General features: G+C 33.4%; 1 protein-coding gene across 1 annotated transcript in view; it reads left to right on the top strand.

Moving 5' to 3' along the window:
* The window catches only part of LOC126888000 (pyrokinin-1 receptor-like), a 335,880-nt gene that overhangs the window by 79,113 nt on the left and 235,172 nt on the right, over positions 1-21,595 (top strand). The window contains exon 2 of the mRNA XM_050655990.1: positions 5,040-5,996. Coding sequence (XP_050511947.1) covers positions 5,165-5,996 — 832 coding nt within the window. The 5' untranslated portion in view covers positions 5,040-5,164. The remainder of the gene's footprint in view (positions 1-5,039; positions 5,997-21,595) is intronic.

Below are 21,595 nucleotides of genomic sequence, written 5' to 3'. Positions count from 1 at the left end.
TATACTTCCACCAAATTTATTACAACTACCTGACTACAGCTGTTTCGGCAGAGTGCCTTTTTCAAGTGATTTAGATTACTATGTGTTTGCCTTTTTAAAAGTCTTTAACTGAAGAGGTTGAGGAGTGGGGAGCTGTTTGTCTCGTGTTGGTCATTCAGAATTATATCTGTATTTTTCAATTTATTAATTTATTTTGAATATGCAGAATTTGAAACTGTTCATTAAAATAATGATTATGATCTAGAAGGTGAAGTGCGTATGTAGAAGTGTCTGTTTTTGTATTGTTGAAAGCCCGTTTGTTTTCTGCTATCCGTTTGTCAAAGGTTCTGCCAGTTTGACCGATGGAAGTTTTCGGACAGTCACCACAAGTTAGTTTGTAAACACCACTTGTAGTTGTTTTTTCTTTCGGCTCTTATTGTTCTTAATATATTTGCTTAAGTTGTTAGTTCTGAAAGATGGTGTTATTCCTTTCTTTTTTATGTATCTGGCTATTTTTGTTGTTATCTTGCCAGTATATGTGATAGAGCAGAAGGTACTGGGTTCTTTCTGTGGTGGTGGATAGACTAATTTCAGGGCTTTCTTATGGAGTTTTTATGAAATTAGTCTATCCACCACCACAGAAAGAACCCAGTACCTTCTGCTCTATCACATATACTGGCAAGATAACAACAAAAATAGCCAGATACATAAAAAAGAAAGGAATAACACCAGATTTCAGAACTAACAACAACTTAAGCAAATATATTAAGAACAATAAGAGCCGAAAGAGAAAACAACTACAAAATGGTGTTTACAAACTAACTTGTGGTGACTGTCCGAAAACTTCCATCGGTCAAACTGGCAGAACCTTTGACAAATGGATAGCAGAACACAAACGGGCTTTCAACAATAGAAAAACAGACACTTCTACATACGCACTTCACCTTCTAGATCATAATCATTCTTTTAATGAACAGTTTCAAATTCTGCATATTCAAAAAAAGGCCTTAAGCTATCTTTATTAGAATCTATGGAAATTAATAAATTGAAAAATACAGATATAATTATGAATGACCAACACGAGACAAACAGCTCCCCACTTCTCAACCTCTTCAATTAAAGACTTTTAAAAAGGCAAACCCATAGTAATCTAAATCACTTGAGAAAGGTACTCTGCCGAAACAGCAGTAGTCAGATAGTTGTAATAAATTTTGTGGAAGTATAGAAAACAAACGTTTTCAGTGTTTTTTTAAGATAAAGAAGACCGCAAACCCAGGAATTAAAAACCAACTATATACAGTTATATATATAGTCTGCGTAACTTGGAACCATATGGGAAACTTTTTTAATATCAATTTTACGAAAAAAAGTCATTCGTTATAAAGTGCTCTGCATAGTCTAAAACCTAAGATGCAATCATCAGATATTAAATTTTGTCAACAGTATACGAGGTATGTCAAAAAATATTAATTTCGCTCAAGAGCAAACTACCTTTTTATTTCAAAATATCAAAAAATTTTATTATGAAAAGTTATTTGTAATTATTAAAAACCATATTCAAATATGCAATAACAGCCTTCTACTTGAAAAAAAAAATTTCTGAAATTTTCCTAAATTACCGATTCCGAACATCATTTTTATTTATTAGACATTATTACCAATATCAATTATTCAATAGCTTCAAATTAAACAGAATCATAACAGATCCGAGGAATAACAGGCCTACTGGGGAAACCACGTTAAATTAGATGCGCTAAGTACACTACCTCAAAGGTGGTGTGGAAACGTGTGCGCATATTATGACGATTACAACTTTTTGAATCGTTGTATCTCAAAAACGGTGGCTCTTAGGAAAAAAGTAATAAGACATTTTTTATAGATAATGATCTAATCTACATATTTTGTTAGAACTAATTTTATGAAGAAACTTACCATTTCGCTGAAAATCGCTAAAACTATATTTGGTGACCTTTGACCCCGCGTAAATTTTTTAGCTCGGGTCGGATTTATGAGGACTTTTTAGATTTCATTTATGATGGTATTTTGAACAATCCTGCCAATTTTCAGCTTGATGGTAATTTTTGTAACCTCGGATGTGTAAGTTGACCGGAGTATTATAAACGTCAGTAAAAAATACAATTATGTGACGTTAAAAGTGTTTTTGATCGTTTGAACTATTTATAGAAAATTTGTACTTTTACAAAATGGTTTTATTTTTAATAGTAAACCTTCTTTCCTTTCCTTCAAAAACTGTATCAAACTCCAATCTCAACAAACTGGTATATATTATTACAACGACATACGATAAATGTCATTTTAGAATATAAAAATATTTTTCCTTTATTCCCCGACGACGAGCTGGAAAAATACCCAAGTAGGTGGAGGACAATAAACTAAAGAAGAAGAAGAAGAATATACGTAAATATAAACATAAACAGAACCACATAGTTAAACTCTGTGACGCCACGGGTCGTTTGAACTTTTTTAAGATAAAGAAGACTTTAAATTTGTGCTTCTAAGTTATTATGAGTTTTTGAAGCGGAAAATTTTGGAAATCTCATTTTTATACAAAACTGAACATTATTATGTAATAAAAAAAATGTGCAAGTTCCCTATTGTCACTAATGTCACTGAATGTTCATTTTTTCGTAGTAATGAAGGGCATCTGACGTAATACTTGACGACGGGAAATTATCAAAAATTATCAATTTAATTTAGATTTCTGTAGCTTTCTATTGGTCAGAATCTCCTATGAATGAAATAATCAGTAGTAATTGCAAACGAGCTCTAAAATTATCGAATTTTTCCCGAGTGACACTTTGAAAGTTTTAATTTCACGATCCGAAGGGGAGTAAAATTATGTCAAAGTGTCACGAGGACAAACATTCGATAATAATTTTAGAGATCGAGTGCAATTTGTTGCGATTATTTCATGAATAAAACTGTTCAAAACCAAAATTTAATTGTAATTTATTTATGTAAGTACAAATTAGTACAATTAAACACACAGTTGTTATAAATACTTGACGGTTGAAAGTTATCACTTTTATAATTTTTAAAACATTAAAATTGTCAATAATGTCACTGAATGTATTTTTTCGTAGCAACGAAGGGCATCTGACATAATATACTTGACGACGGGATATTATCAAAAATTGTCGGGTATAATATCACAAGAGAGTGAGAATAAATTGAAAATAATGCGACAGTTTTTCGAAAATTTGTTGTCTGGCAATAGACACGAGAGCCCGCAGGGCTCGAGTGGCTATTGGCCAATGACAACAAATTTGAGTAAAAATGAAGCATTATTTTCTTATTTATTCTTACTGTCGTGTGATATTCGTAAGATTATTTTTTAATACGTATATTATGAATATTTTCCTTAATGTGACAGTTGACAAAACTAGGAAACTGGTTGCCATTAAACAGAAACAATCTACTTAAAAAAATTCTATCGGTAATTTTCTACAGTAGATAATTCTCAGCATAATTTTAATCTGATTGGACAGAATTAAATACGTGATCAAATATCTTACTATACGATTGGAAGTTAGAATCATTAAAAAATAATCAATTTAATTTTTATTTCTGTAGCTTTCTATTGGTCAGAATCTCCTATGAATGAAATAGTCGCTGTAATAAAGCGATAATTGTCGAGTAGACAAATGGGTTAGTGTAATTTTCAGTAGTAATTGCACAAGAGCTCTGAAATTATTGAATTTTTCATGAGTGACACTTTGACAGTTTTAATTTCACGAGCCGAAGGCGAGTGAAATTATGTCAAAGTGTCACGAGAGCAAAAATTATATATTAATTTCAGAGATCGTGTGCAATTTGTTGCGATTATTTCATGAATAAAACTGTTCAAAACCAAAATTTAATTGTAATTTATTTATGTAAGTACAAAGTACCATTAAACACACAGTTTTTATAAATATAATATGACGATTGAAAGCCATCACTTTTATAATTTTTAAAACATTAATTGTCATTAATGTCACTGAATGTATTTTTTCGTAGCAACGAAAGGCATCTGACGTAATATACTTAACGACGGGATATTATCAAAAATTATCACCTTAATTTGCATTTCTGTAGCTTTCTATTGGTCAGAATCTCCTATGAATGAAATAATCAGTAGTAGTTGCATAAGAGCTCTGAAATTATTGAATTTTTCCCGAGGAACACTTTGACAGTTTTAATTTCACGAGCCGAAGGCGATTGAAATTATGTCAAAGTGTCACGAGAGCAAAAATTCTATATTAATTTCAGAGGTCGAGTGCAGTTTGTTGCGATTATTTCATGAATAAAACTGTTCAAAACCAAAATTTTATTGTAATTTATTTATGTAAGTACCATTAAACACACAGTTTTTATAAATATTTGACGATTGAAAGTCATCACTTTTATAATTTTTAAAACATTAATTGTCATTAATGTCACTGGATGTATTTTTTCGTAGCAACGAAGGGCATCTGACGTAATATACTTAACGACGGGAGATTATCAAAAATTATCGATTTAATTCAGATTTCTGTAGCTTTCTCTTGGTCAGAATCTCCTATGAATGAAATAATCGCTGTAATTTTTATTTTTACAGCTTTGTATTGGTCAGAATCTCTATATATGTAGATGTCAGAATCGTACTTTTATAATAATGTAGAAAACACCATAATCTTCTTGGTTAGGGTTCCTGCATTACTTTTTTAAGCTAGAATCATTGACTGCCTTTCTCTCTTAAATTAAAGTGCATGCATTTTTTCTTTAATAATGATTAGGCTGTATCGTTTTGTAAATAATTAGTTTACATAGGTATAAAAAATTTTTGTAAATAGTTGTGGTGCATTTTTTTGTTAATTTTTAGTCCCCTCTCATTTTACATTATTTTCCTCCAAATGTTTATTACTTGTGAATAAACATTTTCTTCTACAAGAGTTTTCTTGCATTTCATTATTTTGTGCAAATCCTTGGGATAGACCGCATACTGTATTAGTACCATATATTTTTTACTCTTACCTATTTGATGATAGAGTGCTTAATTACTTTTTTCTTCATTCTAGTGAGAAGACCAAGATGAAATCTGCTAAGTGATTCAATTCAACCAGCAAGCCAGCAAACGACATGGATTTAGTGGCTTACAATCCCTCTATCAAATATCAGTGACAGATACTCTGAAAAATTCAAGATGCTCTTGATAAACGCAGGAGTCCTAAAAAATATTACAAACTTTTCTTTTAGCGATTACAGTATTATTTCGATTAACGAAAGTAGTGAGAAAGAAGAAAATATTAATTTATACCCCTTTTCGGTAGTTCTTCCATTTACTATAATATATGCCATAGTTTTTGTTATGGGTGTCTTAGGAAACATAAGTACGTGTATAGTGATAGGAAAAAATAAATCCATGCAGACAGCTACAAACTATTATTTATTTAGCTTGGCATGTTCAGATATGCTATTGTTGGTATCTGGCTTACCTCCAGAAATGTATAGAATATGGTCACCAGACAATTATATCTTTGGTCAAGCTTTCTGCATGATCCAAGGAATGGCAGCTGAAACATCCGCAAATGCGACGGTGTTAACAATCACCGCTTTTACAGTAGAACGGTACGTTGCTATCTGCCATCCTTTCCTTGCACATGCTTGGTCTAAGCCCAGCAGAGCTATCAAGTACATTATTGTCATATGGATTGTGGCTTTGGGGTTAGCCATTCCTCAAGCTATTCAGTTTGGAGTCGTTGACGAGGAACAGAATGGCAACATTGTTAGGTTATGTACTATGAAGAACCCGTTTTTTGACCACGCTTTCGAGATTAGTACCTTTGTCATCTTTTTTGTGCCCATGAGTCTCATTTCTGTTCTGTATATTCTTATTGGCATTCAGTTACGAAGATCGACTAACATTGGATCGTCTAGACCAAAATCTACAAATACCAGTGGAACACAAGAAGAATTTGGTAGAAAAAGCAATAACAGAAATACTGCCGCCCAAAAAAGAGTGGTTAAAATGTTGGGTAAGTTTTTGTTTATTATATTTTTATTAAATCTATACTCTTTGTATGAGACTTGGCATATTTTCAAAATTTAATCAAATTTAGATAAATTATTACAAAACAATAATTGTAAGTTAACTAAAAATCGTCGGTCAGACAGCCAGGTAGACCAATCGCATGCATTTCACTTTTGATGATCTAGTGATCGATGATTCACACCATGGCCAGAAAACAAAAAGGCTAATGAACTGGTTTATAATTCGAAATGGTTCTGCTACTGAGACTACAATACGCTGATGTATCGGATCGACATAGTGGATGAGTAGTACCTACAGCAATATATGGGGGCTTGCGTCTCGGTGTTACTCATTCCATATATTCCTTTCGGACGAGCGTGTATGCTTAAAAACCGGCATAGAGATCTATAACTCATATAAAATTTAATCCTATAAATTTTAATTAGAGCTCACTTTATCATAATACAATAAACGATCAACATACTTATGCCAAATGCTATATTTACATAGCTAATCTGTGTCGAAAACTGAAATACGAGTATATTCTACTAAAATGATTATTTTGTTGGGATGAAATGGAAAATGTACAACTTTTTGCTTTTTTTAGTAATACTAAACAATTTTCTCTATTTTTGTTAGGGATAAGGCACAATTTTACTTTAAAATCCCCAGAGGATTGTGAAAAACTACAGTACGATTTAAATAACTTGCTAGAGTAGTGTAAAAGAAATGGCGTGGAACTGAATCCAACTAAATGTAAAACTATGATATTTTCTCGTTCCAGAAATGCTATTGTTTTTGACTTTAATATTGGTCACTATACTATCGAAAGAACTTTCCTTTTTAAAGACTTGGGGGTCACTCTTGATACAAACTTACAGCTTTCTCATTATCTGGAGAATGTTATTAATAAGACTTTCCAGATGCTTGGTTTTATTAGAAGATGCACCCAGAACTTCACAAATATTACAGCTTTAGAAACCCTCTACTGTGCCTTGGTCCGTCCCCATCTTGAGTATGCCTCCTGTGCATGGTCTCCTTTTTATGGAGTACATACTAATGCTCTTCAGTTAGTTGAACATAAATTTTTAAAGCAAATTGCATATAGACTTAATGTCTTGCACAACTACAATTATGCAGATATTCTTTATATCCTAAATATGGCACCAATCACTGCTCGTCATAAGAGAAGGGATCTCATCACTTTCTACAACATCCTACATGGAAAAACTGGAACTTCAGAGCTTCTTCAAAAAATTAATATTCATGTCCCACTAAGAAGAACCAGGGCTACAGTTAGTTTCCATTACTCAATCCACCGTACTCCACCGTCTTAACAACTTCCTCACTAGAACTGTCAGACTAGCAAACCAGCACCTTAACGTTGACTTTTTCCAAACTTATAGCAAGTTCCTGAGTCAGGTTTTAGTAAACATTAACTAAGTAAGACTTATTATTCTGTAATCTAAAAGTTTAAAAGTTAACATAAATTGTAATTGGGCTTTGCCCGTTTATAAAAAAAAGTTAATTTTATTTGACGTTTCGATTTCCACTTCGAAAATCATCATCACCATTTGACCACATGACACATGACCAAAAGATATAATTTTAACAATTCATGCAGGGTCTCTATTTCAGAAAGAGGTGTATGAAGAAACAACGAATACCACAACCAACAGGTTAAAATCTGGTATATGACAGATTCAAAACTGGAGAAAGTGTGGATTTAAAAATCCAAGGTTTTCAAATCTTCGAAACAGAAGTAGATCAGAAGTTATAGTTGCATGAAGAGTTGCAATATTAGAGTTGCTCCAAGTGATACTGGTATCATCAGCAAAAAGAAAAAAAAATTATCTATTTTTATATTAGTAAGCTCAATAATAAAGATAAGGAAAAGTGGAATCTTGTGGTACCCCACATACAAAGTTTTTGAGACTAGAGTCAATATCATTTGCTCTAACCAGTTGTTTCCTATTATCTACGTAAAATTGGAACTAATTCAAAGGTATAGGTACCTCGAATTCCGTAGTAATTTAGGTTTTTATCAAAATGTCGGGCTTTTGTGAGGCTCTCAATAACTTTGTAGAGTACCACCTTTACTACCTTTGGTAGTAAGGCAATAGGTCTATAGTTTATGGGCAACCAACAGGAGACTCAGGTATATCCAGGATACACCAACCGAAAGATCTGAACAAACTTACAGGGCACAAGTATTCTAGACTAGAGGTAAGAAACAACAATGGACAGCAAACAAAATAAGCTTCAGCGTCAGTGATAATGAAGATATTTGATCAGATGAACATAGTGAACAAAAAACACAAGTTAAAAGTTTATTAATATGTATTAAACACCATAAAAAATGAAAGAATAATTCCAGTAGAGCGGATTATAGCGGATTATCTAAATACTCTGCAACCTCGCATCGTCTAATAATATCTATTATTTTGATACTAAGCTCTATTATTTATTTTTAAACCGCGGCCCGATATATGGCATAAAATATGTTTAGTGATGTTTACTAAACAACGTTTCGACAAAAAATTTAAATGGTTTTTAAATTAATAATCAAATTTCATGTTGTATCTTAAAGTTTGACGTCAAATTGTCATTTATATTCATTTATTTAAAATGGAGGAATACGTACCTACTTACGTGATGAACGTCTATAGGCATGTAATAATAGTTATATTATAACATAATATTTTTAAGAAAACACTGCATTAAAAATATATTTAAATATCCGCAAAATATAAATAGAATTACAAAAAATATAAGGTAATAAAGATATAAATAAAAGTAAAAATACGTATTTTCGAAATTTTTGTAAAGTTTATGTCAACACGTGTCAGCTTTAGGTGTCAAATTTTAGTTATCAAGCAAAATAAACACATCAAAAATTTAGGAAACACAAAGTACCTAATTCCTCATTATAGTCTGGGCAAATTATCGGAAATAGGCCATTTTTGAGAAAAGTTATTTACCAGCTAGTTATTGCTGGAATAAATTTTTTAGGATTACATGTGTTAGTAATAAGGTATGCAAAGTACGCAGAAACTGTGCTACTTTGTTTATAAACAAATTAGCTCTCAAAAATGATCTATGTATTTTTTTCAATTATTGCTCTGTAACTCTGAAGATTTTAACTTTAAACCAAAAACACTCAAATAGAAATTCATAATAGGCCTCAGGAATGTTTATAGACCGCTGAGAAAATACATTTTGTATTTTCTTCAACCTAGTTGATTGGCATTTTGGTATTTTTGGCATGTTCACGCGTAATATCGATCACGCGAATATGTTATGGGTCCCTTGAAGATATCAAAATTTTTATGTAGAAAGAGGATTGAAATAAAAAGGTAATGGTTCAAAGATTATCATCCTATTGTTTATACGTTCGTCGCAAATGTCGGTCAACTTTTTCCGGCTGTATCTCAGGAACCAATCTTCGCAATTCAACTGTTTTTCTCTTAAAAGAAGCGTCCTGCCGCGTCCTTTCCAATACCGTTTTCTTAATTTAATCTAATATTTGTCGAGATATTCTATTATTCGTTTATACGCCAAAAACTTGTTTATAACTTCACGTTCCTTTTTATATGAAAATCGTAGTTATTCTGTTGTATCCTAATATAATAATTATTCTAGTTATTATACTGACCGTAAATTTTTAATTAACAATTTAATTGTTCCTAAACTATTTGTTAGATTGTCACCGGCTTCCGGAAATATAATCTACTAAAAAAAAGCTTTCATGTCACTAAGCTATTTAATTATTAATATAATAATTACTTCCCTAAAATTTTAGTTGAACATTAAAGGTTTTGTTGGGAAAATCTGGATGTTTCGAGGAAAATTTTCGTCGAAGGAAATCGAAAAAAAAATATCTCTGTGTTTTTGGTAAGTATATAGTTAAAATCTTCGGGGTTACAGAGCAAAAATTAAAAAAAAAACAAGATTTCGGAGCGCTAATTTGTTTACAAACAAAATAACACACTTTCTGTGAGTAGGTATGTGTTTATAAAAAATTACTCATTAAAACTGCTAGAGATATTTCTACGTTGTTTGTTATTTTGGGTGGGTAGTAATTTCAAAGGCTACAGAGTTTGGCATCTCTTTCCTATTATCATTGATTAATTAAAGTTTTACACATTTGTTTTGAATTGTTTCTATACCTGTCTATTTTGTTCTAGAACCACTCTTTTTTAGCTTTAACATATACTACCTCATTTTTATTTCTCTCAAAAACTTGCCATTATGTTGTTTTTTAATGACGTCAATACATTTTTTAAAATCTTTATAATCCCTGTCAGGCTGTTTAATTTGTTTTAACACTTCATAATCAAACCAAAGTAATTTTGATTGAAACTGATTTCTTAAATGTAAATTATTTTAATTAGTTCGATTAAAACGATTTTTTTTAATTTTGTTTAAGTTAACTAAAATACAGTGGGAGCAAGTTTATATGACATCTTCTGTCAAGTGAATCATATAATGCTTTTAAAACAATAAATAGAACGGATAATAGCTTCTTTGTTATGTCTATCCTAAGTTTATACTCATAAAATCAATATTTATTATTGATCGAAACGGCATACCTAATAAAAAATGGTTCCTTTGTTCTTTTTTAAACCAAAATACACACAAAAAGCGGTCGGTACATTTAGACCAGGCTGTATCACGCGCCCGTTAGGTAAATTATTCCGCTTCGATTTTTTTGCACAAACTTACTCAAAAATATGTCCTTATAACAAATCCACAGGGTACCGTGAGGTCCCACAGTCGGAAAATTGTTTAAACAATTGTTTTTAAACAATTTCAAAAAATCAATTTTTTCACTTGGCAGAATGTTTTTAGATTTTTTGAGCCATTTTGAGCAAAAAAGGTTTATTGCAATTTTTCTCTAAAATTGATTGTTGTCGAGTTATATGCGATTTAAAATTTGAAAACGCAAAAATAACCATTTTCAAGGTTTAATAGCTGGGTTAAAAATAATTATTGTGAAAGTCAGAAACTGACCGAATCAAAGTTTAAAGCCCCCCTACATGATCCTGAAGAAATTTGTGTCATTAATTTATTACTAAGCTGTTATTTTTATTATTCTCAATGAGCGCTAAGAGCGTATTGAGGCGGCCGTCAAGGTGAGTGCGAGTAAAATGTACCATTGGACTGCCGGAATAGTGCATCTCGTTCGCACTCACCATTGACGGCCGCCTAATACGTGCATAGCGCTGACTGTTAATTATTAAAAATAACAGCTTAGTAATAAAATAATGACAAAAATTTCTTCAGCATCTTGTAGGGCGGGGCTTTAAACTTTGATTTAGTCACTTTCTGACTTTCATAATAACAATTTTTAACCGAGTCCTGAAAATAGGTATTTTCGCGTTTTTCAAATTTTAAATCGCATATAATTCGACAACTATCAATTTTAGAGAAAAATCACATCTTTTTTGCTCAGAATGAACCAAAGAATCTAAAAAAATTTATCTGAAGTAAAAATATTGATTTTTTGAATTTGTTAAAAAAATTGTTTAAACAATTTTCCGACCGCGGCACCTCCCGGCACCCTGTGGACTTGTTATAAGGAGCGAGCTCTTTTTGAATAAGTTTGTGGAAAAAAACGAATCGGAATAATTTACCTAACGGGGCGACGCTACAGGCTGGTCTAATTGAAATGTTTGTTAGTACAAGATCAATGATGAATTTTTTCTCGTTAAATTTGAAATTTATGTGAAACTTTAAGTAAAGTTTAACGATCTCAATTGGTCAAGCATAAAATCGTCCGTTTGCGGTTCATTTGTGAAACGTGGGTGGCTCAATAGAAATTATTCTCCAACATTTGAGTTAGTTTTCAGATTTTTTGTTTGCATTATAATTTGATTTAAATTTATGTTAAATTGTAGAGAAAAACGCGAACATCCTCACGTCTCCAATTTTAAGAATATGTGATATTTCAACTGACGCTAAGCTTTTCTGGGTTTACAATATACACCTCATAATGACGCCAGGCACGTTTGTTAGTACATGTTGTATAATTTATATTTTGTAAAGTTTCTTTAGAAGCTTTCTACAGAGGCTATTTATAGAGGCCTTTTTTGCCCACGAAAATGTTTTGTAGTATTTTGGGTCACCTTAAACAGAATGATCTGTCATTTTTCTCAAAAGTTGATAGATTTCTAGTTTTAAGCGATTTAAAATTTGAAAAATGCGAAAATATGCATTTTCGAAGCTTGAAAACTCATGTGTAAATTATTATTTTTGAGGTTGTTAAGTGCCTAAATTATAGTTTAAATTATTCAATTTCAGGATTTTGATGAGTACCGATCGGGGCTCCTATTTCAATTTAGAACGTTGTTTTTATTTTTTAGTTATCCTCGTCCACGCGACCCATAAGCCGCCGCGGCGGCGCGTCGCCCTATAAGGTGCGTACCGCACTATACGATTCTTCTTCTTTGGGTGCCGTCTTCTTAGCGAAGGTTGGTGATGACTTCTCTATTTTGGGCTTTTCTTATTCGACTTTGAAAGTCTAATCCTGTCCATTCTTTGATGTTGCGATGCCAGGTCATTTGTCGCCTACCCAGGCCGCGTCTTCCTTCTATTTTCCCTTCCATAATAAGTTGAAGGAAGTTATACCTGTCGTGTCTAAATATGTGTCCAAGATAAGATGTTTTACGTCTCTTGACAATTTCTGTGAGTTCACGTTCTCTACTCATACGCCTTAAAACTTCTTCATTTCTAACGCGGTCGGTCCATGGAATTTTCAGCATACGACGAAATACCCACATCTCAAAGCTTTTTAAACGTGGTAACGAGCTGACTGTTAACGTCCAAGCTTGCACGCCGTGCAACAGTACACTATATACTAATGTGATATTCAAAGATCGGTGTGCTCAAAGCAATTGATTAGATAATTAACTAATTAATTAAATTTAATTTTAATGATGCACTTATGATTTAATCACACTATTTAATGCTCTAATCTCAGGGTTTTATATTCTCGTGCTTCAATATCTCCTTTGCTTTACATATGATACATAAGGTCAAAGATTAACGGAATAAAACACATATATGGTACAAAAGCATCTATTGAAATAAATTCACCCTCAAAATATCCTCTAAAAATAATATCTCCTATTCTGATTATTGAAATAACCCTACCACTATCTAAAGTACTTATTGAAATTTGCGTTATGAATAATTCTACAAAAAAAATAAAACTGTCTCTCGGATGATGAGTTGTCCAAATTCTTGTCTCTGGTCGCCTACAATTTACTCTTAGCAGCCCCCTATGTAGTCAGCAATCTCGCAACAAATTATTGCAAGCCTATTGTCATTAATGACCCCCTACAGATGCACGTATCTTTCAAAAAACAATGCTAGCCTTTTCTCCTCTCGATAAACTGAATCTATTTCTCGTTCCGGCATGCAACGGTGACTCTTGGAATATAAGTAGAACAATATAACTTACAATGCTTTACGTGATGAGCTTCCGTCAGGACACTTATTTCAACAAACTCACAACTATTCACTTATCTGCCTTACTACTTCAGGAGACTCTTAGAGATCACCACTAGTCGACTTAACGATCATTTAACAACTGACTCTTCTTCCACCCTCTAACATTTCGCTAAACTCCCATTCTTCATACCTAGCCCCTCCTTTTTCCTTCTTCACCAATCCGAGTTCCTCAATTTTATCCCCATCTACCTTTCAGATAACAAACACCAATTTTCCCTACCATTAGAAATTTCCTAAAACTAATTACATGCCAATCGGTTTTTTTTTCCTTTCTTAATATCTAAACAAAGATTACATTCATTTAAATTTCTAAATACAATTGTTCCCTCGCCGCAAAAGTCCATTTGGGAAACCCGGTCTCATTGTCCAAACACATAACCACTTTCTTATCATACTAACTGTACAAAGAAAATACTTAATCCCTATTTAAATTTTGTTTACCTACGGCCATCCAAAGATAATTGACTTTCATTTCTTCGAAATGAATTTTGGTATATTTTTATTATATGTTTTAACTTTTCTAAAATATTAAGATCGAAACCATATTAATTCAAATTTTACATATCTTAACAACTCCCCGCCATTTGATTTGCCGAAAAAATTCTGTTATTTATTTAAATGACACAAGTTTTTTTTAGGATCAAATTATTCCATTATGTTACCAAACTCTACTCATGATACTTATAAATGTCGTGAATGTTAAAAATACCCCGTATCTTGCCTGTCTCTATATGCGCTAATTCATAACTATTTACCCCATTTTCCGTATTGACCCTATATGGACCTTCAAATACCGGCATCAATTTAGCACAAATACCATTTTGTAAATTGGACACCCTCAGTGCCCTCACTAAAACTTTATCCCCTTTCTGGAATGTAACCGGCCTTCTTCTTCGGGTCCTCTCTTGCCTTTGGAGATATTTCTCTCCACTTCGTCTCAATCTTCGTTGAACCACCTCGATCACTTCTTCGTATTGTCTGGGGGCGGTGTCTTCCCACAGTCTCGTAGGCATTGTTCCTTTCATTACATATAAAGGCGTCTCCTTGGTAACCGTATTTGGTGCACAGTTCAAATACGTCTCTATTTCAAACACTTTTCTGTCCCAATGTCGATGATGTTCTTCCGCAGCAATTCTTAGAAATTTTGTGACTTCTTGTATAAAACGCTCTGATGGGTTGCTCTGTGGATGTCGGATGCTTACAAATTTTGTATTTATGCCTCTCTCTCTTAATTCCCCTTTAAAACGGTCATTCCTAAAGTATGTCGCATTGTCCAACAAAATATTGTCTGGTCTTCCCACTGTTTCGATAAAATCGTCTATCTTCCGAAGTATTTCAGCTCCTTTCGTGGTTCTACATGGGTACAGTTTTAAATACTTTGAGAAAACATCCACCATAACTAATATGTGTTTATTCCTCTGTGTTGTCGTTATTAAATCGCTCAACATATCAATGGCGACAATATCCAGTTTCTTCCGAGCTATGACGTTTTTTGTGATGTTTTCGTTTTTGAAATTCTTACTTTTACACTTTTGGCATGTCTCGCAATTTCGAGTCATCTCTTTGGCTATTGTATAGTCCTGTCGACAAATGTAGTTCTCCCTGAACATAAGCCACACCTTCCTGCGTCCAATGTGTCCGTTGTCACAGTGTAATTTTGCTAAAACTTCTTTTGCCATCTGTTCCGTGATTACATATAGTTCTTTACCATCGACCCTCTTAAAATATAAGTTATCTTCTTGTTCGGCCCTTTGCTTTTCTCTTTCATCCAGTTGTTCCTGATTTTCCCTGATCTGAGCCAAAGAAAATAAGCCTGCTTCTTCTCTCATTATGTTCATGCCAACGTGGAGAGTTTTGTGGTCCTCTTTGCGGAATTGTTCATCTCTCGTCAACGCATCAGCCAAGATATTGTCAGTTCCTTTGATATATTTAAATTCAAAATCATACTCTTGAAGTAAAAGAATGCCCCTATGAATTCTATTATTTACCAGCCTATTTTTCATTATATGTACCAAAGCTGCATGGTCTGTTTCAACGGTGAATTTTGCCCCTAGTAGGTAAAACCGTAATTTATTTACACAAAATAACACACTGGCGAACTCTAATTCAGTGACGCTGTACTTTCTCTCATACAAAACAGATTGGCACCTCTACATCGTCTTGGATCTGTGATAACACCCCTGCGAATTTTGTTATGGAAGCATCGGTCCGGAGAATGAAAGGTTGATCATATCTTGGGTGGTGTACTCTTACAGCTGTGGAGAAAGCTCCTTTTAAATTTTTGAAAGCCATTTCTTGTTCCGTTCCCCATTTCCACCTAACATTTTTCTTAAGTAATGCTATCAACGGTATTTCTTTTGTGCTGATGTCTGGTATTAGTTTTTTGAAATAGTTTACCATTCCCAAAAATCCCCGCAATGCTTTTAAATTGGTTGGCCTAGCGTAGTTATTTATAATTTCGATTCTATCTTCTGCAAGACTAATCCCTTTTGTGTCTAATTTGAATCCTAAATACAGTATTTCCTTTTGGAAAAACTGACACTTTTGAATATTTAATTTCAATCCCGCTTGATCCAGTTCTTCTAGCACAGTGTGAATATGTCGTAGATGGCTTGTTATATCTGGTGAGAAAATTAATAAATCATCTATGTAATGTACAACAAATTCTTCATGCCTATTTAAGATTGTGTTCAATGCGCGAACCAAAGCAGCGCATGCACTCTGTAGGCCAAATGGTACCACCCTAAATCGGTATACCACTCCGTCGATCGAAAAAGCGGTATAATTTCGACATTTCTCTGCCAAAGGTATTAACCAAAAACTATGTTTCAAATCGATTTTGGAAAAAATGTGTGACCCTGTGATTCGTCCAAATATGGCTTCGATGTTCAAAGGCGCTTCGTATTGCGCGATTGTGTGTGAATTAATGTTTCTTGCATCTAAACATAATCGCAAATCACCACTCGATTTTTTAACGCATACTATCGGGTTAATATATGGAGAGTCACATCTTTCTATCACCTTGTCTTTGATCATTTTTTCAATTTCCTGTCCGACGCTTTGCCTGTATTTATACGGGATTGGATATGTCTTGGATTTAAAATTTTCTAAGTTTTTAACTTTAAAAGAATGTTCATAATTTTTAGCCACTCGGCTTTCTTCATTAATCAAATCTCCATAACTTTCTAGAATCTTCTCTACTTCCTTTTCCATATTTTCTCCACATTTTAATTTTCTTTCATCCTCATTTTGTTCGCATGTGTTCACTGTCCATAATATTTCTTCATAAAATTCTGGATTCTCGTCCATTATTGCCATTTCTTCTCTGTCCTCATCCTTTATTTCTTCTTCTGTTTTTTTTTTCAATTTCCATTTGGTATCCCGAGCACCATGTTTCTACTGCTTTCATTTCTCTTATGAGAACTTCCTTTTCTTCCTGCTTCCTTTCTGTTTTATCGTCGATTGCCGACAATTCTTCCGTATCTTCGATTTCCTGTCTTTCTCTTGTATCCACCGTGTTTTCCTTCTTTCTTTTTGAACTCTTCTTCTTTTTCTTCCTTCTTTTTTTTTTCTGGTTGATTTTTTTCTTGTACTTTCGGTTTTTCCTCTACAGTCATATTGATTTCTTTATGTTTTTCCTGTTCATTTATCTTTTCAACAATTATTTTCCTCTCTATTTCCGTTTCTTCTTCTATGTTGTCTGGTTCTGCTCTGATTTCCAGTTTATTCTCCGAAAAATTTATGGTGATATGTTTTTCACTCAATTCATCAATTCCCGCTATCATATCATGGTTTAAATCTTCATTTCATCAATTCTAAATCAAAATTTTAATCGCTTTATGTTTTATAAATGCATCTAAGAATATTAAATTGGAATTAGAACTTTGTCTTTCATTTCCCGCCAACTGTATAAACTCTCTCGGATGACAAAATATACCGGAGAGTTGTTTATGTTTGTTCAGTGGATGCTTTATTGAAAATCCTGTCTGGATTCATTGCATATATCTTCTTCCTCGTTTTCTATTGTTACATGATTCATCTCCCTTCTATTTTGTCGTTGGAAATTCTGATTGTTTCTACCGTCCCTTTGTTCGTTCGTATTCCTAGTCGGAGGATTTTGTGCATCTCTGTTTCTGTTGTGATTTTCATATGTTCTATTTTTTGCGTGATTCCTGTTATCATAATTTTGTTGTCTATTGTAATTTTGGTATTCTCTCGGCCTATCTTCGTTTGTTGATTGGGCATGTCGGTTTCTCTGGTCATAATTTGATTGATACCTTCTTGCCGGTCCATTATATTGTTCATGTTGTCTTCTGTTTCGCATTTCTCTTCGTTTTGCTTCCCTTACTTGAAGGAATTGGCACAAACTATCAATATCTTGATAGTTTCTCAAAATCACGTGGTCCTCCAGCGTTTCTTCGAAATGTCTGCTTATCATTTCTACCAGTTGTTCGGTAGAGTATTTGTAGTCTAGATATTTGGAATTGTTATATATCTGCAAAGCATATCTTTCCTCCGATATTCCCATTTTCTCGTGATATCTTCCATTCTGTAGCTCTTGGTTGATTTCCCTCTGTTTAACTTTCCCCCAGAAATAGTTGAGAAATTTATTTTCGAAATCTGTCCAATTTTCAAACTCATCTTCTTTACTTTCATACCATAACGCTGCTCCTTCTTTCAGATGGTTTCTAATTGTTTCTTTGCAGTCGTCAAAATATCTAATATGTTGCAATTTGGTTCTCAAATTTTTAACAAATGGTACTGGGTGTGTTTTTCTAATATCCCCGCCAAATTGTATTTTCGCGTCGCTTGTACCATGGATAATCATTTCCCTTCTTTCTCCACAATTCTGTTGATTCTTGAGTTCCGCAATTTGTTTTTCGTTTTGCTTAAATTTTTCTTCTATTTCTCGCCTGTCTTCTTGTATTGCATTTTCAAATTTGCTTTCTAACTGTTCTAATTCCATCTTCTGCACATTCTTAATATCCTTCATTTTAGTTTCTATTTCTTCTCGTTGCATCTCCAGTTTCCTTTCTGTTTCTTCTCTAACTTTTTCTAAACAGGCTTTCATTTCATTTTCATATTTTTCCAAACGCTTTTCCAATTTGCCATCATTCTCTTCCAATTTCTGTTCTATTCTCTGTGATATTTCTCTTTGTGTTTCTTCCATGGCTCGTTTTGATTCCTGTTGATTTTCTTGCATTGTCCTTTTTGTTTCCTGTTGATTTCTATCCATTTGTTGTGACTGGAGTTGCATCAGTTGCAATAGTTTCTCTATTCCTATTAATTCCTGTTCTTTTCTCTCCATAATCGTTGTATCTCCTTCATTATCCAATCCTTCTTCAACAATTTTTTCCTCTTCTCTGTTTTCTTGCATTTTGCTTTGCCTCCTTGTGGTCGACATGTTGTTTCTTTTCGTTACTGTTTTCTTTGTCCCCGCCAAATGTGAAATTTTACAACACTCTATAAGTTGCAGAACACGACAAATATTTCTCCCCAAATTTAATAAATTTTCTCCACAATACATAAGGTCAAAGATTAACGGAATAAAACACATATATGGTACAAAAGCATCTATTGAAATAAATTCACCCTCAAAATATCCTCTAAAAATAATATCTCCTATTCTGATTATTGAAATAACCCTACCACTATCTAAAGTACTTATTGAAATTTGCGTTATGAATAATTCTACAAAAAAAATAAAACTGTCTCTCGGATGATGAGTTGTCCAAATTCTTGTCTCTGGTCGCCTACAATTTACTCTTAGCAGCCCCCTATGTAATCAGCAATCTCGCAACAAATTATTGCAAGCCTATTGTCATTAATGACCCCCTACAGATGCACGTATCTTTCAAAAAACAATGCTAGCCTTTTCTCCTCTCGATAAACTGAATCTATTTCTCGTTCCGGCATGCAACGGTGACTCTTGGAATATAAGTAGAACAATATAACTTACAATGCTTTACGTGATGAGCTTCCGTCAGGACACTTATTTCAACAAACTCACAACTATTCACTTATCTGCCTTACTACTTCAGGAGACTCTTAGAGATCACCACTAGTCGACTTAACGATCATTTAACAACTGACTCTTCTTCCACCCTCTAACATTTCGCTAAACTCCCATTCTTCATACCTAGCCCCTCCTTTTTCCTTCTTCACCAATCCGAGTTCCTCAATTTTATCCCCATCTACCTTTCAGATAACAAACACCAATTTTCCCTACCATTAGAAATTTCCTAAAACTAATTACATGCCAATCGGTTTTTTTTTCCTTTCTTAATATCTAAACAAAGATTACATTCATTTAAATTTCTAAATACAATTGTTCCCTCGCCGCAAAAGTCCATTTGGGAAACCCGGTCTCATTGTCCAAACACATAACCACTTTCTTATCATACTAACTGTACAAAGAAAATACTTAATCCCTATTTAAATTTTGTTTACCTACGGCCATCCAAAGATAATTGACTTTCATTTCTTCGAAATGAATTTTGGTATATTTTTATTATATGTTTTAACTTTTCTAAAATATTAAGATCGAAACCATATTAATTCAAATTTTACATATCTTAACAATACATAACACTTTATCATGCGGTATCGTAGGGACAGATCGATATTGCGGGCAGTGAGTAACTGTCGCATCTTTAAGAAGGTGTTTCTTGCCTGTTCTATTCTACATTTAATCTCTTGTTCTTGGTCTAAGGTTTCATGTATCCAACATCCTAGGTACTTAAACTTTTTCACTTGTTCAACAAGATTGTTGTTGACTAGGATGTTTATAACTGGTGTGTGCTTTTTAAGGATGTTTAAACTAGGATGTTTAAACTCCAAAGGTAAAATAATTCTCGACTTGGATGAAAAAAAGGAAGAATGGACTAACTATATAAAAGAGCTCTTCCTGGATACGAGGCCACCACTTAACACCACAAAGTATGCGAATACTGGTCCTAGTATTTTAAAAGCGGAAGTAGAGAAAGCCATCAAACAGAGCAAAAATGGGAAATCTCCAGGCCCTGACCAAATACCATCAGACTGGCTCAAACTTCTGGATGACGACAATGTCTCACAACTAACAATCATTTATAACCATATTATTATATACGAGACTGGCATGATGCCACAGATATGGTTAGAGTCTACATTTATTCCACTCCCAAAAAAGCCTAATACATCATCATGTAAAGACTTTAGACTAATTAGTCGCATGAGCCACTATCTCAAGCTACTTCTTAAGATAATTCTTAATAGAATCAAGTAGAAATGTGAAGAGACAATGGGAAACAAACAATTCGGTTTCAGAGAAGGATTGGGAACAAGGGAAGCTTTGTTCTCAATGTTAACATTACTTCAACGATCATGGGAAGTACAGAAACCAATTTACGTCTGCTTTATAGATTTTGAGAAGGCGTTTGATAGAGTTCAACATAATAGGTTGTTTGAATATCTAGAAATGATTGGAATAGACGATAAAGATCTGAGACTTTAACAACATCTATATTGGTATCAAGAAGCTTCTATTCTGGTAGACGGCAAAGAAACAGACAAAATTTGCATTCAAAGAGTTGTCAGACAGGGTTGTGTGTTATCCCCAACTTTGTTTAACGTATACTCAGAGATAATTTTTAATGAAGCCTTGGAAGGACAATGTGGAGTTCGAATCGGGGGAGAAACTATTAACAACATCAGATATGCAGACGACACCGCGATCATGGCTGAAAATATCGAAGATCTTCAATTCCTTATAGATCGAGTCACTCGAGAATGCTCCAATAACGGACTTAACATAAATGCAACAAAGACAAAGTTACTTGTGGTTAGTAAACAAGACGTCGGCCCTATGCAACTAATTGTCAATGATGAATCAATAACAAAAGTTAATCATTTTAAATACCTAGGATGTTGGATAAACGAGACACTAAATCCGGATGAAGAAATTAAAACTCGTATAGAAATTGCAAGAGGAGCATTTATGAAACTTAGATCTATTCTGAGCAACTCTCAGCTGAACTTACAACTAAGAATCAAGTTCCTAAAATGTTATGTGTATCCTGTATTACTATATGGATGTGAAACCTGGAT

Source organism: Diabrotica virgifera, chromosome 7, assembly GCF_917563875.1.
Source record: "Diabrotica virgifera virgifera chromosome 7, PGI_DIABVI_V3a".
Classification (NCBI taxonomy): domain Eukaryota; kingdom Metazoa; phylum Arthropoda; class Insecta; order Coleoptera; family Chrysomelidae; genus Diabrotica; species Diabrotica virgifera.
The sequence above is the reverse complement of the archived record's forward strand: the minus strand, read 5'-3'. Positions and strand labels throughout refer to the sequence as shown.